General features: G+C 43.6%; 1 protein-coding gene across 1 annotated transcript in view; it reads left to right on the top strand.

The window, feature by feature from the left end:
- Positions 1-13913, top strand: part of LOC139749894 (PAX3- and PAX7-binding protein 1) — a 393872-nt gene that overhangs the window by 214879 nt on the left and 165080 nt on the right. The window contains 1 exon segment of the mRNA XM_071664284.1: positions 7506-7679. Coding sequence (XP_071520385.1) covers positions 7506-7679 — 174 coding nt within the window.

Raw genomic sequence — 13913 nt, 5'->3', positions numbered from 1 at the left:
TGTGTGGGGAGAAAAGATAGTGAATATGTGTGGGGAGACAATTTTTATGACATTGTATCAAAAGAGGGAAATACGATGATTACAGATCAATATAACATGAGTGTCTAAACATGGGTGTCTAAATGTGTGTGGATGTAACCAAGATGAGAAAAAAGGAGAGATAGGTAGTATATTTGAGGGAAGGAACCTGGATGTTTTGGCTCTGAGTGAGATGAAGCTCAAGGGTAAAGAGGAAGAGTGGTTTGGGAATGTTTTGGGAGTAAAGTCAGGGGTTGGTGAGAGGACAAGAGCAAAGGAAGGAGTAACACTACTCCTGAAACAGGAGTTGTGGGAGTATGTGATAGAGCATAAGAAAGTAAATTCTAGATTGATGTGGGTAAAACTGAAAGTAGATGGAGAGAGATGGGTGATTATTGGTGCCTATACACCTGGGCATGAGAAGAAAGATCATGAGAGGCAAGTGTTTTGGGAGCAGCTGAATGAGTGTGTCAGCAGTTTTGATGTATGAGGCTGGATTATAGTTATGAGTGACTTGAATGCTAAGGTGCATAATGTGGCAGCTGAGGGAATAATTGGTGTACATGGGGTGTTGAGTGTTGTAAATGGAAATGGTGAAGAGCTTGTAGATTTGTGTGCTGAAAAAGGACTGGTGATTGGGAATACCTGGTTTAAAAAGAGAAATATACATAAGTATAGGTACGTAAGTAGGAGAAATGGCCAGAGAGCATTATTGGATCATGTGTTAATTGATAGGCGTGTGAAAGAGAGACTTTTGGATGTTAATGTACTGAGAGGTGCAACTGGAGGGATGTCTGATCATTATCTTGTGTAGGCGAAGATGAGAATTTGTAGAGGTTTTCAGGAAAGAGGAGAGAATGTTGGGGTGAAGAGAATGGTGAGAGTAAGTGAGCTTGGGGAGGAGACTTGTGTGAGGAAGTACCAGGAGAGACTGAGTGCAGAATGGAAAAAAGTGAGAGCAAAGGACAAAAGGGGAGTGGGGGAGGAATGGTATGTATTTAGGGAAGCAGTGATGCCTTCCGCAAAAGATGCTTGTGGCATGAGAAAGGTGAGAGGTGGGCAGATTAGAAAGGGTAGTGAGTGGTGGGATGAGGAAGTAAGATTATTAGTGAAAGAGAAGAGAGAGGCATTTGGACAATTTTTGCAGGGAAATTATGCAAATGAGTGAGAGATGTATAAAAGAAAGAGGGAGGAGGTCAAGAGAAAGGTGCAAGAGGTGAAAAAGAGGGCAAATGAGAGTTGGGGTGAGAGAGTATCGTTAGATTTTAGGGAGCATAAAAAGATGTTTTGGAAGGAGGTAAATAAAGTGCGTAAGACAAGAGAACAAATGAGAACACCAGTGAAGGGGGTGAATGGGGAGGTAATAACAAGTAGTGGTGATGTGAGAAGATGAAGTGAGTATTTTGAAGGTTTGTTGAATGTGTTAGATGAAAGAGTGGCAGATATAGGGTGTTTTGGTCGAGGTGGTGTTCAAAGTGAGAGGGTCAGGGAAAATGACTTGGTAAACAGAAAAGAGGTAGTGAAAGCCTTGCGGAAGATGAATGCAGGCAAGGCGGCAGGCTTGGATGGTATTGCAGTAGAATTTACCAAAAAGGGGGGTGACTGTGTTGTTGACTGGTTGGTGAGGATACTCAATGTATGTATGGCTCATGGTGAAGTACCTAGGGATTGGTGGAATGCATGCATAGTGCCATTATACAAAGGGAAAGTGAATAAAGGTGAGTGTTCAAATTTCAGAGCTATAAGTTTGTTGAGTATTCCTGGGGAATTATATGGGAGGGTATTAATTGAGAGGGTGAAGGCATGTACAGAGCATCAGATTAGGGAAGAGCAGTGTGGTTTCAGAAGTGGTAGAGGATGTGTGGATCAGGTGTTTGCTTTGAAGAATGTATGTGAGAAATACTTAGAAAAACAAATGAATTTGTTTGTAGCATTTTTGGATCTGGAGAAGGCATGTCATAGAGTTGATAGAGATGCTTTGTAGAAGGTACTAGAAGTATATGGTGTGGGAGGCAAGTTGCCAGAAGCAGTGAAAAGTTTTTATAGAGGATGTAAGGCATGTGTACGTGTAGGAAGAGAGGAAAGTGATCGGTTCCCAGTGAATCTTGGTTTGCGGTAGGGGTGCGTGGTCTCCATTGTTTAATTTCTTTATGGATGGGGTTGTTAGGGAGGTGAACGCAAGAGTTTTGGAGAGAGGGGCAAGTATGCAGTCTGTTATGGATGAGAGGGCTTGGGAAGTGAGTCAGTTGTTGTTTGCTGATGATACAGCACTGGTGGCTGATTTGTGTGAGAAACTGCAGAAGCTGGTAACTGAGTTTTGTAAAATGTGTGAAAGAAGAAAGGTAAGAGTGAATGTGAATAAGAGCAAGGTTATTAGGTACAGTAGGGTTGAGGGACAAGACAGTTGGGAGGTAAGTTTGAATGGAGAAAAACTGGAGGAGGTGAGGTGTTTATTAGATATCTGGGAGTGGAATTAACAGTGGATGGAACCATGGAAGTGGAAGTGAGTCACTGGGTGGGTGAGGGGGGGGCAAAGGTTCTGGGATTATTGAAGAATGTGAGGAAGGCAAGAATATTATCTTGGAAAGCAAAAATGGGTTTGTTTGAAGGAATAATGGTTCCAACAATGTTATATGGTTGCGAGGCATGGGCTATAGATAGGGTTGTGCAGAGGAGGGTGCATGTGTTGGAAATGAGATGATAGAGGACAATATGTGGTGTGAAGTGGTTTGATTAAGTAATGAAAGGGGAAGAGAGATGCATGGTAATAAAAAGATTGTGGTTGAGGGTGCAAAAGAGGGTGTATTGAAATGGTTTGGTCACATGGAGAGAATGAGTGAGGAAAGATTGACAAAGAGGATAAATTTGTCAGAGGTGGAGGGAACTAGAAGTGGGAGACCAAATTGGAGGTGGAAGGATGGAGTGAAAAAGATTTTGAGTGATTGGGGCCTGAACATGCAGGAGGGTGAAAGGCATGCAAGGAATAGAGGGAATTGGAATGCTGTGGTATATCGGGTCAACATGCTGTCATTGGATTGAAGGGGGGCATGTGAAGTGTGTGGGGTAAACCATGGAAAGTTTTGTGCGGCCTGGATGTGGAAAGGGAGCTGTGGTTTCAGGCACTATTACATGACAGCTAGAGACTGAGTGTGAACGAATGGGGCCTTTGTTGTCTTTTCCTAGGGCTCCCTCGCACACATGAGGGGGATGTTATTCCATGTGTGGCGAGGTGGCGATGGGAATAAATACAGGCAGACAGTATGAATTATGTACATGTGTATATATGTATATGTCTGTGTGTGTATATATATGTGTACATTGAGATGTATAGGTATGTATATTTGCGTGTGTGGAGGTGTATGTATATACATGTGTATGGGGGTGGGTTTGGCCGTTTCTTTCGTCTGTTTCCTTGCGCTACCTTGCAAATGCGGGAGAGAGCGACAAAGCAAAAAATAAAATATATATATATATATATATATATATATATATATATATATATATATATATATATATATATTTTTTTTTTTTTTTTTTTGCTTTGTCGCTGTCTCCCGCGTTTGCGAGGTAGCGCAAGGAAACAGACGAAAGAAATGGCCCAACCCACCCCCATACACATGTATATACATACGTCCACACACGCAAATATACATACCTACACAGCTTTCCATGGTTTACCCCAGACACTTCACATGCCCTGATTCAATCCACTGACAGCACATCAACCCCGGTATACCACATTGATCCAATTCACTCTATTCCTTGCCCTCCTTTCACCCTCCTGCATGTTCAGGCCCCGATCACAAAAAATCTTTTTCACTCCATCTTTCCACCTCAAATTTGGTCTCCCACTTCTCCTCGTTCCCTCCACCTCCGACACATATATCCTCTTGGTCAATCTTTCCTCACCCATTCTCTTCATGTGCCCAAACCATTTCAAAACACCCTCTTCTGCTCTCTCAACCACGCTCTTTTTATTTCCACACATCTCTCTTACCCTTACGTTACTTAGTCGATCAAACCACCTCACACCACACATTCTCCTCAAAAATCTCATTTCCAGCACATCCATCCTCCTGCGCACAACTGTATCCATAGTCCACGCCTTGCAACCATACAACATTGTTCCGAGATAATGTTCTCGACTTCCACACATTCTTTAAGGCTCCCAGGATTTTCGCCCCCTCCCCTACCCTATGATCCACTTCCGCTTCCATGGTTCCATCTGCTGCCAGATCCACTCCCAGATATCTAAAACACTTTACTTCCTCCAGTTTTTCTCCATTCAAACTTACCTCCCAATTGACTTGACCCTCAACCCTACTGTACCTAATTACCTTGCTCTTATTCACATTTACTCTTAACTTTCTTCTTTCACACACTTTACCAAACTCAGTCACCAGCTTCTGCAGTTTCTCACATGAATCAGCCACCAGCGCTGTATCATCAGCGAACAACAACTGACTCACTTCCCAAGCTCTCTCATCCACAACAGACTTCATACTTGCCCCTCTTTCCAAAACTCTTGCATTCACCTCCCTAACAACCCCATCCATAAACAAATTAAACAACCATGGAGACATCACACACCCCTGCCGCAAAACTACATTCACTGAGAACCAATCACTTTCCTCTCTTCCTACACGTACACATGCCTTACATCCTCGATAAAAACTTTTCACTGCTTCTAACAACTTGCCTCCCACACCATATATTCTTAATACCTTCCACAGAGCATCTCTATCAACTCTATCATATGCCTTCTCCAGATCCATAAATGCTACATACAAATCCATTTGCTTTTCTAAGTATTTCTCACATACATTCTTCAAAGCAAACACCTGATCCACACATCCTCTACCACTTCTGAAACCACACTGCTCTTCCCCAATCTGATGCTCTGTGCATGCATTCACCCTCTCAATCAATACCCTCCCATTCTGGCGGGGGGCCAGAAATCCTCCCCTCCTTGTATTTTTTAACTTTCTAAAATGGGAAACAGAAGGAGTCACGTGGGGAGTGCTCATCCTCCTTGAAGGCTCAGACTGGGGTGTCTAAATGTGTGTGGATGTAACCAAGATGTGAAAAAAGGAGAGATAGCTAGTATGTTTGAGGAAAGGAACCTGGATGTTTTGGCTCTGAGTGAAACGAAGCTCAAGGGTAAAGGGGAAGAGTGGTTTGGGAATGTCTTGGGAGTAAAGTCAGGGGTTAGTGAGAGGACAAGAGCAAGGGAAGGAGTAGCAGTACTCCTGAAGCAGGAGTTGTGGGAGTATGTGATAGAATGTAAGAAGGTAAATTCTCGATTAATATGGGTAAAACTGAAAGTTGATGGAGAGAGATGGGTGATTATTGGTGCATATGCACCTGGGCATGAGAAGAAAGATCATGAGAGGCAAGTGTTTTGGGAGCAGCTGAATGAGTGTGTTAGTGGTTTTGATGCACGAGACCGGGTTATAGTGATGGGTGATTTGAATGCAAAGGTGAGTAATGTGGCAGTTGAGGGAATAATTGGTATACATGGGGTGTTCTGTGTTGTAAATGGAAATGGTGAAGAGCTTGTAGATTTATGTGCTGAAAAAGGACTGGTGATTGGAAATACCTGGTTTAAAAAGCGAGATATACATAAGTATACGTATGTAAGTAGGAGAGATGGCCAGGGAGCGTTATTGGATTACGTGTTAATTGACAGGCACGCGAAAGAGAGACTTTTGGATGTTAATGTGCTGAGAGGTGCAACTGGAGGGATGTTTGATCATTATCTTGTGGAGGCTAAGGTGAAGATTTGTATGGGTTTTCAGAAAAGAAGAGTGAATGTTGGGGTGAAGAGGGTGGTGAGAGTAAGTGAGCTTGGGAAGGAGACTTGTGTGAGGAAGTACCAGGAGAGACTGAGTACAGAATGGAAAAAGGTGAGAACAATGGAAGTAAGGGGAGTGGGGGAGGAATGGGATGTATTTAGGGAATCAGTGATGGTTTGCGCAAAAGATGCATGTGGCATGAGAAGTGTGGGAGGTGGGTTGATTAGAAAGGGTAGTGAGTGGTGGGATGAAGAAGTAAGATTATTAGTGAAAGAGAAGAGAGAGGCATTTGGACGATTTTTGCAGGGAAAAAATGCAATTGAGTGGGAGATGTATAAAAGAAAGAGACAGGAAGTCAAGAGAAAGGTGCAAGAGGTGAAAAAGAGGGCAAATGAGAGTTGGGGTGAGAGAGTATCATTAACTTTTAGGGAGGTAAATAAAGTGCGTAAGACAAGGGAGCAAACGGGAACTTCAGTGAAGGGGGTGAATGGGGAGGTGATAACAAGTAGTGGTGACGTGAGATGGAGATGGAGTGAGTATTTTGAAGGTTTGTTGAACGTGTTTGATGATAGAGTGGCAGATATAGGGTGTTTTGGTCGAGGTATTGTGCAAAGTGAGAGGGTCAGGGAAAATGATTTTGTAAACGGAGAAGAGGTAGTAAAAGCTTTGCGGAAGATGAAAGCCGGCAAGGCAGCAGGTTTGGATGGTATTGCAGTGGAATTTATTAAAAAAGGGGGTGACTGTATTGTTGATTGGTTGGTAAGGTTATTTAATGTATGTATGACTCATGGTGAGGTGCCTGAGGATTGGCGGAATGCGTGCATAGTGCCATTGTACAAAGGCAAAGGGGATAAGAGTGAGTGCTCAAATTACAGAGGTATAAGTTTGTTTAGTATTCCTGGTAAATTATATGGGAGGGTATTGATTGAGAGGGTGAAGGCATGTACAGAGCATCAGATTGGGGAAGAGCAGTGTGGTTTCAGAAGTGGTAGAGGATGTGTGGATCAGGTGTTTGCTTTGATGAATGTATGTGAGAAATACTTAGAAAAGAAAATGGATTTGTATGTAGCATTTATGGATCTGGAGAAGGCATATGATAGAGTTGATAGAGATGCTCTGTGGAAGGTATTAAGAATATATGGTGTGGGAGGCAAGTTGTTAGAAGCAGTGAAAAGTTTTTATCGAGGATGTAAGGCATGTGTACGTGTAGGAAGAGAGGAAAGTGATTGGTTCTCAGTGAATGTAGGTTTGCGGCAGTGGTGTGTGATGTCTCCATTGTTGTTTAATTTGTTTATGGATGGGGTTGTTAGGGAGTTGAATGCAAGAGTTTTGGAAAGAGGGGCAAGTATGGAGTCCGTTGTGGATGAGAGAGCTTGGGAAGTGAGTCAGTTGTTGTTCGCTGATGATACAGCGCTGGTGGCTGATTCATGTGAGAAACTGCAGAAGCTGGTGACTGAGTTTGGAAAGTATCTATACATTGAAATGTATTGGTATGTATGTGTGCGTGTGTGGGCATGTATGTGTATACATGTGTATGTGGGTGGGTTGGGCCATTCTTTCTTTTGTTTCCTTGCGCTACCTCGCTAATGCAGGAGACAGCGACAAAGTATAATAATAATTATAAAAAATTACTTTTTGTTTGATGGATACTTGTTAGAACATTCATCTTACAGCAAAATATCCTTTTTTTAGGAAAAGGTGCAACTGGTGATGAATATCGAACAAGACGTGCTGCAGAACGGGAAGGTCGTCGCACTCGCAGACGAAGAGAGCGAGAAAAGAAGGGGGATGTGAATCATCATGATGGAATGTCAACTGATGATGAAGAGTCACAGTCAGAAATACAGCTTATGCAGACTGAACTGGGTAAGTGCTGATGTCTTTTGTAGAGTAAGTTTTTAATGTGGTTGATTCACAAAAGTTTATGTTGAGATGCTTTCTGCAGTTGGAAAAGAAAGGTAAATTCATGATCTGCAACTGCTCGTGTCATCCATCTTTTTCTTATCTTATCATGTATTCAGCAACCGAATTAAAGAAATTTTCTAAGAGAATTCTACAAGCTTGTTAGTCAATTTATCACAATATTTTGTGGGTTTTTCATTTAATTTCCTATTTTGCAATTAATGAATAGCCCCAGAACACAGTAAATCCTTGATTTAATGGACATTATGATATGGGATGGGGTGTCCATTAATGCTGAAAGTCTGTTAAATTACATGTAACCAAGTTGAAGTGTTGTTGAAGAAGAAAAGGTTTTCGTGAAAGAGAAAAGAGAGGCACTTGGGTGTTACTTACAAGGTAGGGGTGTAAATGATTGGGAGATATATAAGAGAAAGTGGCAGATCAAGAGGAAGGTGCAGGGGTTGAAAAAGAGGAGAAATGAGAGTTGGGATGAGAGAGTGTCATTATACTTTAGGGAGAATATAAGCAGGAGTTGTGGGAGTATGTGATAGTATGTGGGAGTATGTGAAAGTAAACTCTGGATTGATATGGGTAAAACTGAAAGTGGAGAAAGATGGGTGCTTATTGGTGCCTATGCACCTGGTCATGAGAAGAAAGACCATGAAAGGGAAATGTTTTGGGAGCAGCTGAGTGAGTGTGTTAGTAGTTTTGATGCAAGAGACTGGGTTATAGTGATGGGTGATTTGAATGCAAAGGTGAGTAATGTGGCAATTGAGGGTATTATTTGTTTCCATGGGATGTTCAGTGTTGTAAATGGAGGTGATGAAGAGCTTGCAGATTTGTGTGCTGAAAAAGGACTGATGATTGGAAATACTTGGTTTAAAAAGACAGAGATACTTAAGTATATGTATGTAAGTAGGAGAGATGGCCTGAGAGCGTTATTGGATTACATGTTAATTGATAGGCACATGAAAGAGAGACTTTTGGGTGTTAATTGCTGAGAGAGGCAACTGGAGGGATGTCTGATCATTATCATGTGGAGGTGAAGGTGAAGATTTGTAGAGGTTTTAGAAAAGAAGAGAGAATGTTTGGGTGAAGAGAGTGGTCAGAGTAAGTGAGCTTGGAAAGGAGACTTGTGTAAGGAAGTACCAGGAGAGATTGAGTGCAGAATGGAAAAAGGTGAGAGCAGATGACGTAAGGGGAGTGGGGGAGGAATGGGATGTATTTCGGGAAGTAGCGATGGCCTGCACAAAAGATGCTTGTGGCATGAGAAAGGTGAGAGGTGGACAGATTAGAAAGGGTAGTAAGTGGTGGGATGAAGACCTAAGATTATTAGTGAAAGAGGAGAGGCGTTTGGATGATTTTTGCTGGAAAGCAGTGCGAATGACAGGGAGATGTATGAAAGAAAGAGGCAGGAGATCAAGAGAAAGGTGCAAGAGGTGAAAAAGAGGGCAAGTGAGAGTTGGGGTGAGAGAGTATCGTTAAATTTTAGCAAGAATAAAAAGATGTTTTAGAAGGAGGTAAATGAATTGTGTAAGACAAGAGAACACATGGGAACATTGGTGAAGGGGGAAAATTGGGAGATGATAACAAGTAGTGGTTAAGTGAGAAGGAGATGGAGTGAATATTTTAAAGGTTTGTTGAATGTTTGATGATAGAGTGGCAGGTATAGGGTGTTTTGGTTGAGGTGATATGCGAAGTTAGAGGGTTAGGGAAAATGGTTTGGTAAACAGAGAAGAGGTGGTGAAAGCTTTGCGGAAGATGAAAGCCGGCAAGGTGGCGGGTTTGGATGGTATTGCAGTGGAATTTATTAATAAAGGGGGTGACTGTATTGTTGACTTGTTGATAAGGATATTCACTGCATGTATGTTTCATGGTGAAGTGCCTGAGGATTGGCAGAATGCATGCATAGTGCCATTGAGGGGGGATGAGGGTGAGTGTTCAAATTGCAGAGATGTGGATTTGTTGAGTGTTCCTGAGAAGTTGTGTGGGAGGTTGTTGATTGGGAGGGTGGGGGTGTGTGTGGAGCGTCAGATTGGGGATGAGTGGTGTTGTTTCAGAGGTGGTGGGGATGTGTGGATCAGGAGTTTGCTTTGAGGAATGTATGTGAGAAGTGCTTGGGGGGGCGGATGGATTTGTGTGTGGCATTTGTGGATCTGGAGAAGGCATGTGATGGAGTTGATAGAGATGCTGGTATGGAAGGTTTTAAGAGTATATGGTGTGGGAGGTAAGTTGCTAGAAGCAGTGAAAAGTTTTTATCAAGGATGTAAGGCATGTAACGAGTAGGGAGAGAGGAAAGTGATTGGTTCCCAGTAAATGTCGGTTTGTGGCAGGGGTGCGTGATGTCTCCATGGTTGTTTAATTTGTTTATGGATGGGGTTGTTAGGGAGGTGAATGCAAGAGTTTTGGAGAGAGGGCCAAGTATGCAGTATGTTGTGGATGATTGGGCTTGGAAGGTGAGTCAGTTGTTGTTCGCTGATGATACAACCCTGGTGGCTGGTTCAGGTGAGAAGTTGCAGGGGTTGGTGGCTGGGTTTGATGGGGTGTGTGGAGGGGAGGGATGGGGGTGGGAGTGGGGTAGTTGGGTTCGGTGGGATTGAGGAACAAGTTAGTTGGGAGGTGGGTTTGGATGGGGGAGGGCTGGGGGGATGTGTTTTGGATGTCTGGGAGTGGATTTGGCAGCGGATGGAACCATGAGGCAGGAGTGGGTCACAGGGTGGGGGAGGGGGCGTTGAGGTGAGAGCGTTGTCTCGGAGAGCAGGGATGGATGTGTTTGGGGGGGTTCCAGTGGTGTTGTGTGGTTGTGGGGTGTGGGCTGTAGATGGGGTTGTGTGGAGGAGGGCAGATGTGTTGGGGTGGGTTGTTTGGGGACAGTGTGTGGTGTGAGGTGGTTTCATTGAGTGAGTGGTGGGGGTGTGGGGGTATGTGTGGTGATGGGGGAGTGTGGTTGTGGGAGTAGAGGAGGGTGTGTAGAGGTGGTTTGGTCGCATGGAGGGGGTGAGTGGGGACGGGTAGGTGGTGGGGATGTGTGTGTCTGAGGTGGGGGACCGGGTTGGAGGTGGAAAGATGGAGTGGGGGGGCAGTCTGGGCCTGGACATGCAGGAGGGTTGGGGGCATGCAGGGAGAGGAGTGGGTTGGGGCAGTGTGATGTGCCAGGGTCGACGTTCTGTGTTGGGCCTTGGAAGGTTTTGTGGGGCCTGGATGTTGGGGGGGCTGTGGTTTTGCTTCGTTTTACATGACTACTAGAGACTGAGTGTGAAAGAATGTGGCCTTTGCTGTCTTTTCCGAGTGCTAACTCGCGCATGTGCTGGGGGGATGCTGTTTTTCATGTGTGGCGGGATGGTAATGGGAATAGATGAGGGCAGCAAGTGTGAATGAGTGCATCTGTGTATATGTCTGTGTATGTGTGTATACACACTGAAATGTATAGGTTTGTATATATGTGTGTGTGGGCGTTTATTTTGTTCTTCTTTTTTTTTTTTGCTTTGTCGCTGTCTCCCGCGTTTGCGAGGTAGCGCAATGAAACAGACGAAAGAAATGGCCCAACCCACCCCCATACACATGTATATACATACGTCCACACACGCAAATATACATACCTACACAGCTTTCCATGGTTTACCCCAGACGCTTCACATGCCCTGATTCAATCCACTGACAGCACGTCAACCCTGGTATACCACATCGATCCAATTCACTCTATTCCTTGCCCTCCTTTCACCCTCCTGCATGTTCAGGCCCCGATCACACAAAATCTTTTTCACTCCATCTTTCACCTCCAATTTGGTCTCCCACTTCTCCTCATTCCCTCCACCTCCGACACATATATCCTCTTGGTCAACCTTTCCTCACTCATTCTCTCCATGTGCCCAACCCAAACCATTTCACAACACCCTCTTCTGCTCTCTCAACCACGCTCTTTTTATTTCCACACATCTCTCTTACCCTTACATTACTTACTTGATCAAACCACCTCTCACCACACATTGTCCTCAAACATCTCATTTCCAGCACATCCATCCTCCTGCGCACAACTCTATCCATAGCCCACACCTCGCAACCATACAACATTGTTGGAACCACTATTCCTTCAAACATACCCATTTTTGCTTTCCGAGATAATGTTCTCGACTTCCACACATTCTTCAAGGCTCCCAGGATTTTCACCCCCTCCCCCACCCTATGATCCACTTCCGCTTCCATGGTTCCATCCGCTGCCAGATCCACTCCCAGATATCTAAAACACTTTACTTCCTCCAGGTTTTCTCCATTCAAACTTACCTCCCAATTGACTTGATCCTCAACCCTACTGTACCTAATAACCTTGCTCTTATTCACATTTACTCTTAACTTTCTTCTTTCACACACTTTACCAAACTCAGTCACCAGCTTCTGCAGTTTCTCACATGAATCAGCCACCAGCGCTGTATCATCAGCGAACAACAACTGACTCACTTCCCAAGCTCTCTCATCCACAACAGACTTCATACTTGCCCCTCTTTCCAAAACCCTTGCATTCACCTCCCTAACAACCCCATCCATAAACAAATTAAACAACCATGGAGACATCACACACCCCTGCGGCAAACCTACATTCTCTGAGAACCAATCACTTTCCTCTCTTCCTACATGTACACATGCCTTACATCCTCGATAAAAACTTTTCACTGCTTCTAACAACTTGCCTCCCACAGCATATATTCTTAATACCTTCCACAGAGCATCTCTATCAACTCTATCATATGCCTTCTCCAGATCCATAAATGCTACATACAAATCCATTTGTTTTTCTAAGTATTTCTCGCATATATTCTTCAAAGCAAACACCTGATCCACACATCCTCTACCACTTCTGAAACCACACGGCTCTTCCCCAATCTGATGCTCTGTACATGCCTTCACCCTCTCAATCAATACCCTCCCATATAATTTACCAGGAATACTCAACAAACTTATACCTCTGTAATTTGAGCACTCACTCTTATCCCCTTTGCCTTTGTACAATGGCACTATTCAAGCATTCTGCCAATCCTCAGGCACCTCACCATGAATCATACATACATTAAATATTAACCTTACCAACCAGTCAACAATACAGTCACCCTGTTTTTTAATAAATTCCACTGCAATGCCATCAAAACCTGCTGCTTTGCCGGCTTTCATCTTCCGTAAAGCTTTTACTAACTCTTCTCTATTTACCAAACCATTTTCCCTAACCCTCTCACTTTGCACACCACCTCTACCAAAACACCCTATATCTGCCACTATATCATCAAACATTCAGCAAACCTCCAAAATACTCACTCCATCTCCTTCTCACATCACCACTACTTGTTATCACCTCCCCATTAGCCCCCTTCACTGAAGTTCCCATTTGCTCCCTTGTCTTACACACTTTATTTACCTCCTTCCAAAACATCTTTTTATTCTCACTAGAATTTAATGATACTCTCTCATTCCAACTGTCATTTGCCCTCTTTTTCATCTCTTGCACCTTTCTCTTGATCTGCATCTTTCTTTTGTACATCTCCCACTCATTTGCATTTTTTCCCTGCAAAAATTGTCCAAAAGCCTCTGTCTTCTCTTTCACTAATAATCTTACTTCTTCATCTCACCATTCACTACCCTTTCTAATCAACCCACCTCCCACGCTTCTCATGCCACAAGCATCTTTTGCGCAAGGTATCACTGCTTCCCTAAATACATCCCATTCCTCCCCCACTCCCCTTACCTCCTTTGTTCTCACCTTTTTCCATTCTGTACTCAGTCTCTCCTGGTACTTCCTCTCACAAGTCTCCTTCCCAAGCTCACTTACTCTCACCACTCTCTTTGCCCCAACATTCTTCTTTTCCGAAAACCCCTACAAATCTTCACCTTCGCCTCCACAACATAATGATCAGACATCCCTCCAGTTGCACCTCTCAGCACATTATCATGCAAAAGTCTCTCTTTCGCGTGCCTATCAATTAACACATAATCCAATAACGCTCTCTAGCCATCTCTCCTACTTACATACGTATACTTATGTATATCTCGCTTTTTAAACCAGGTATTCCCAATCACCAGTCCTTTTTCAGCACATAAATCTACAAGCTCTTCACGTGTAGGAAGAGAGGAAAGTGATTGGTTCTCAGTGAATGTAGGTTTGCGGCAGGGGTGTATGATGTCTCCATGGTTGTTTAATTTGTTTATGGATGG

The sequence above is a fragment of the Panulirus ornatus genome, chromosome 8, assembly GCF_036320965.1.
Source record: "Panulirus ornatus isolate Po-2019 chromosome 8, ASM3632096v1, whole genome shotgun sequence".
Lineage (NCBI taxonomy): Eukaryota > Metazoa > Arthropoda > Malacostraca > Decapoda > Palinuridae > Panulirus > Panulirus ornatus.
The sequence above is the reverse complement of the archived record's forward strand: the minus strand, read 5'-3'. Positions and strand labels throughout refer to the sequence as shown.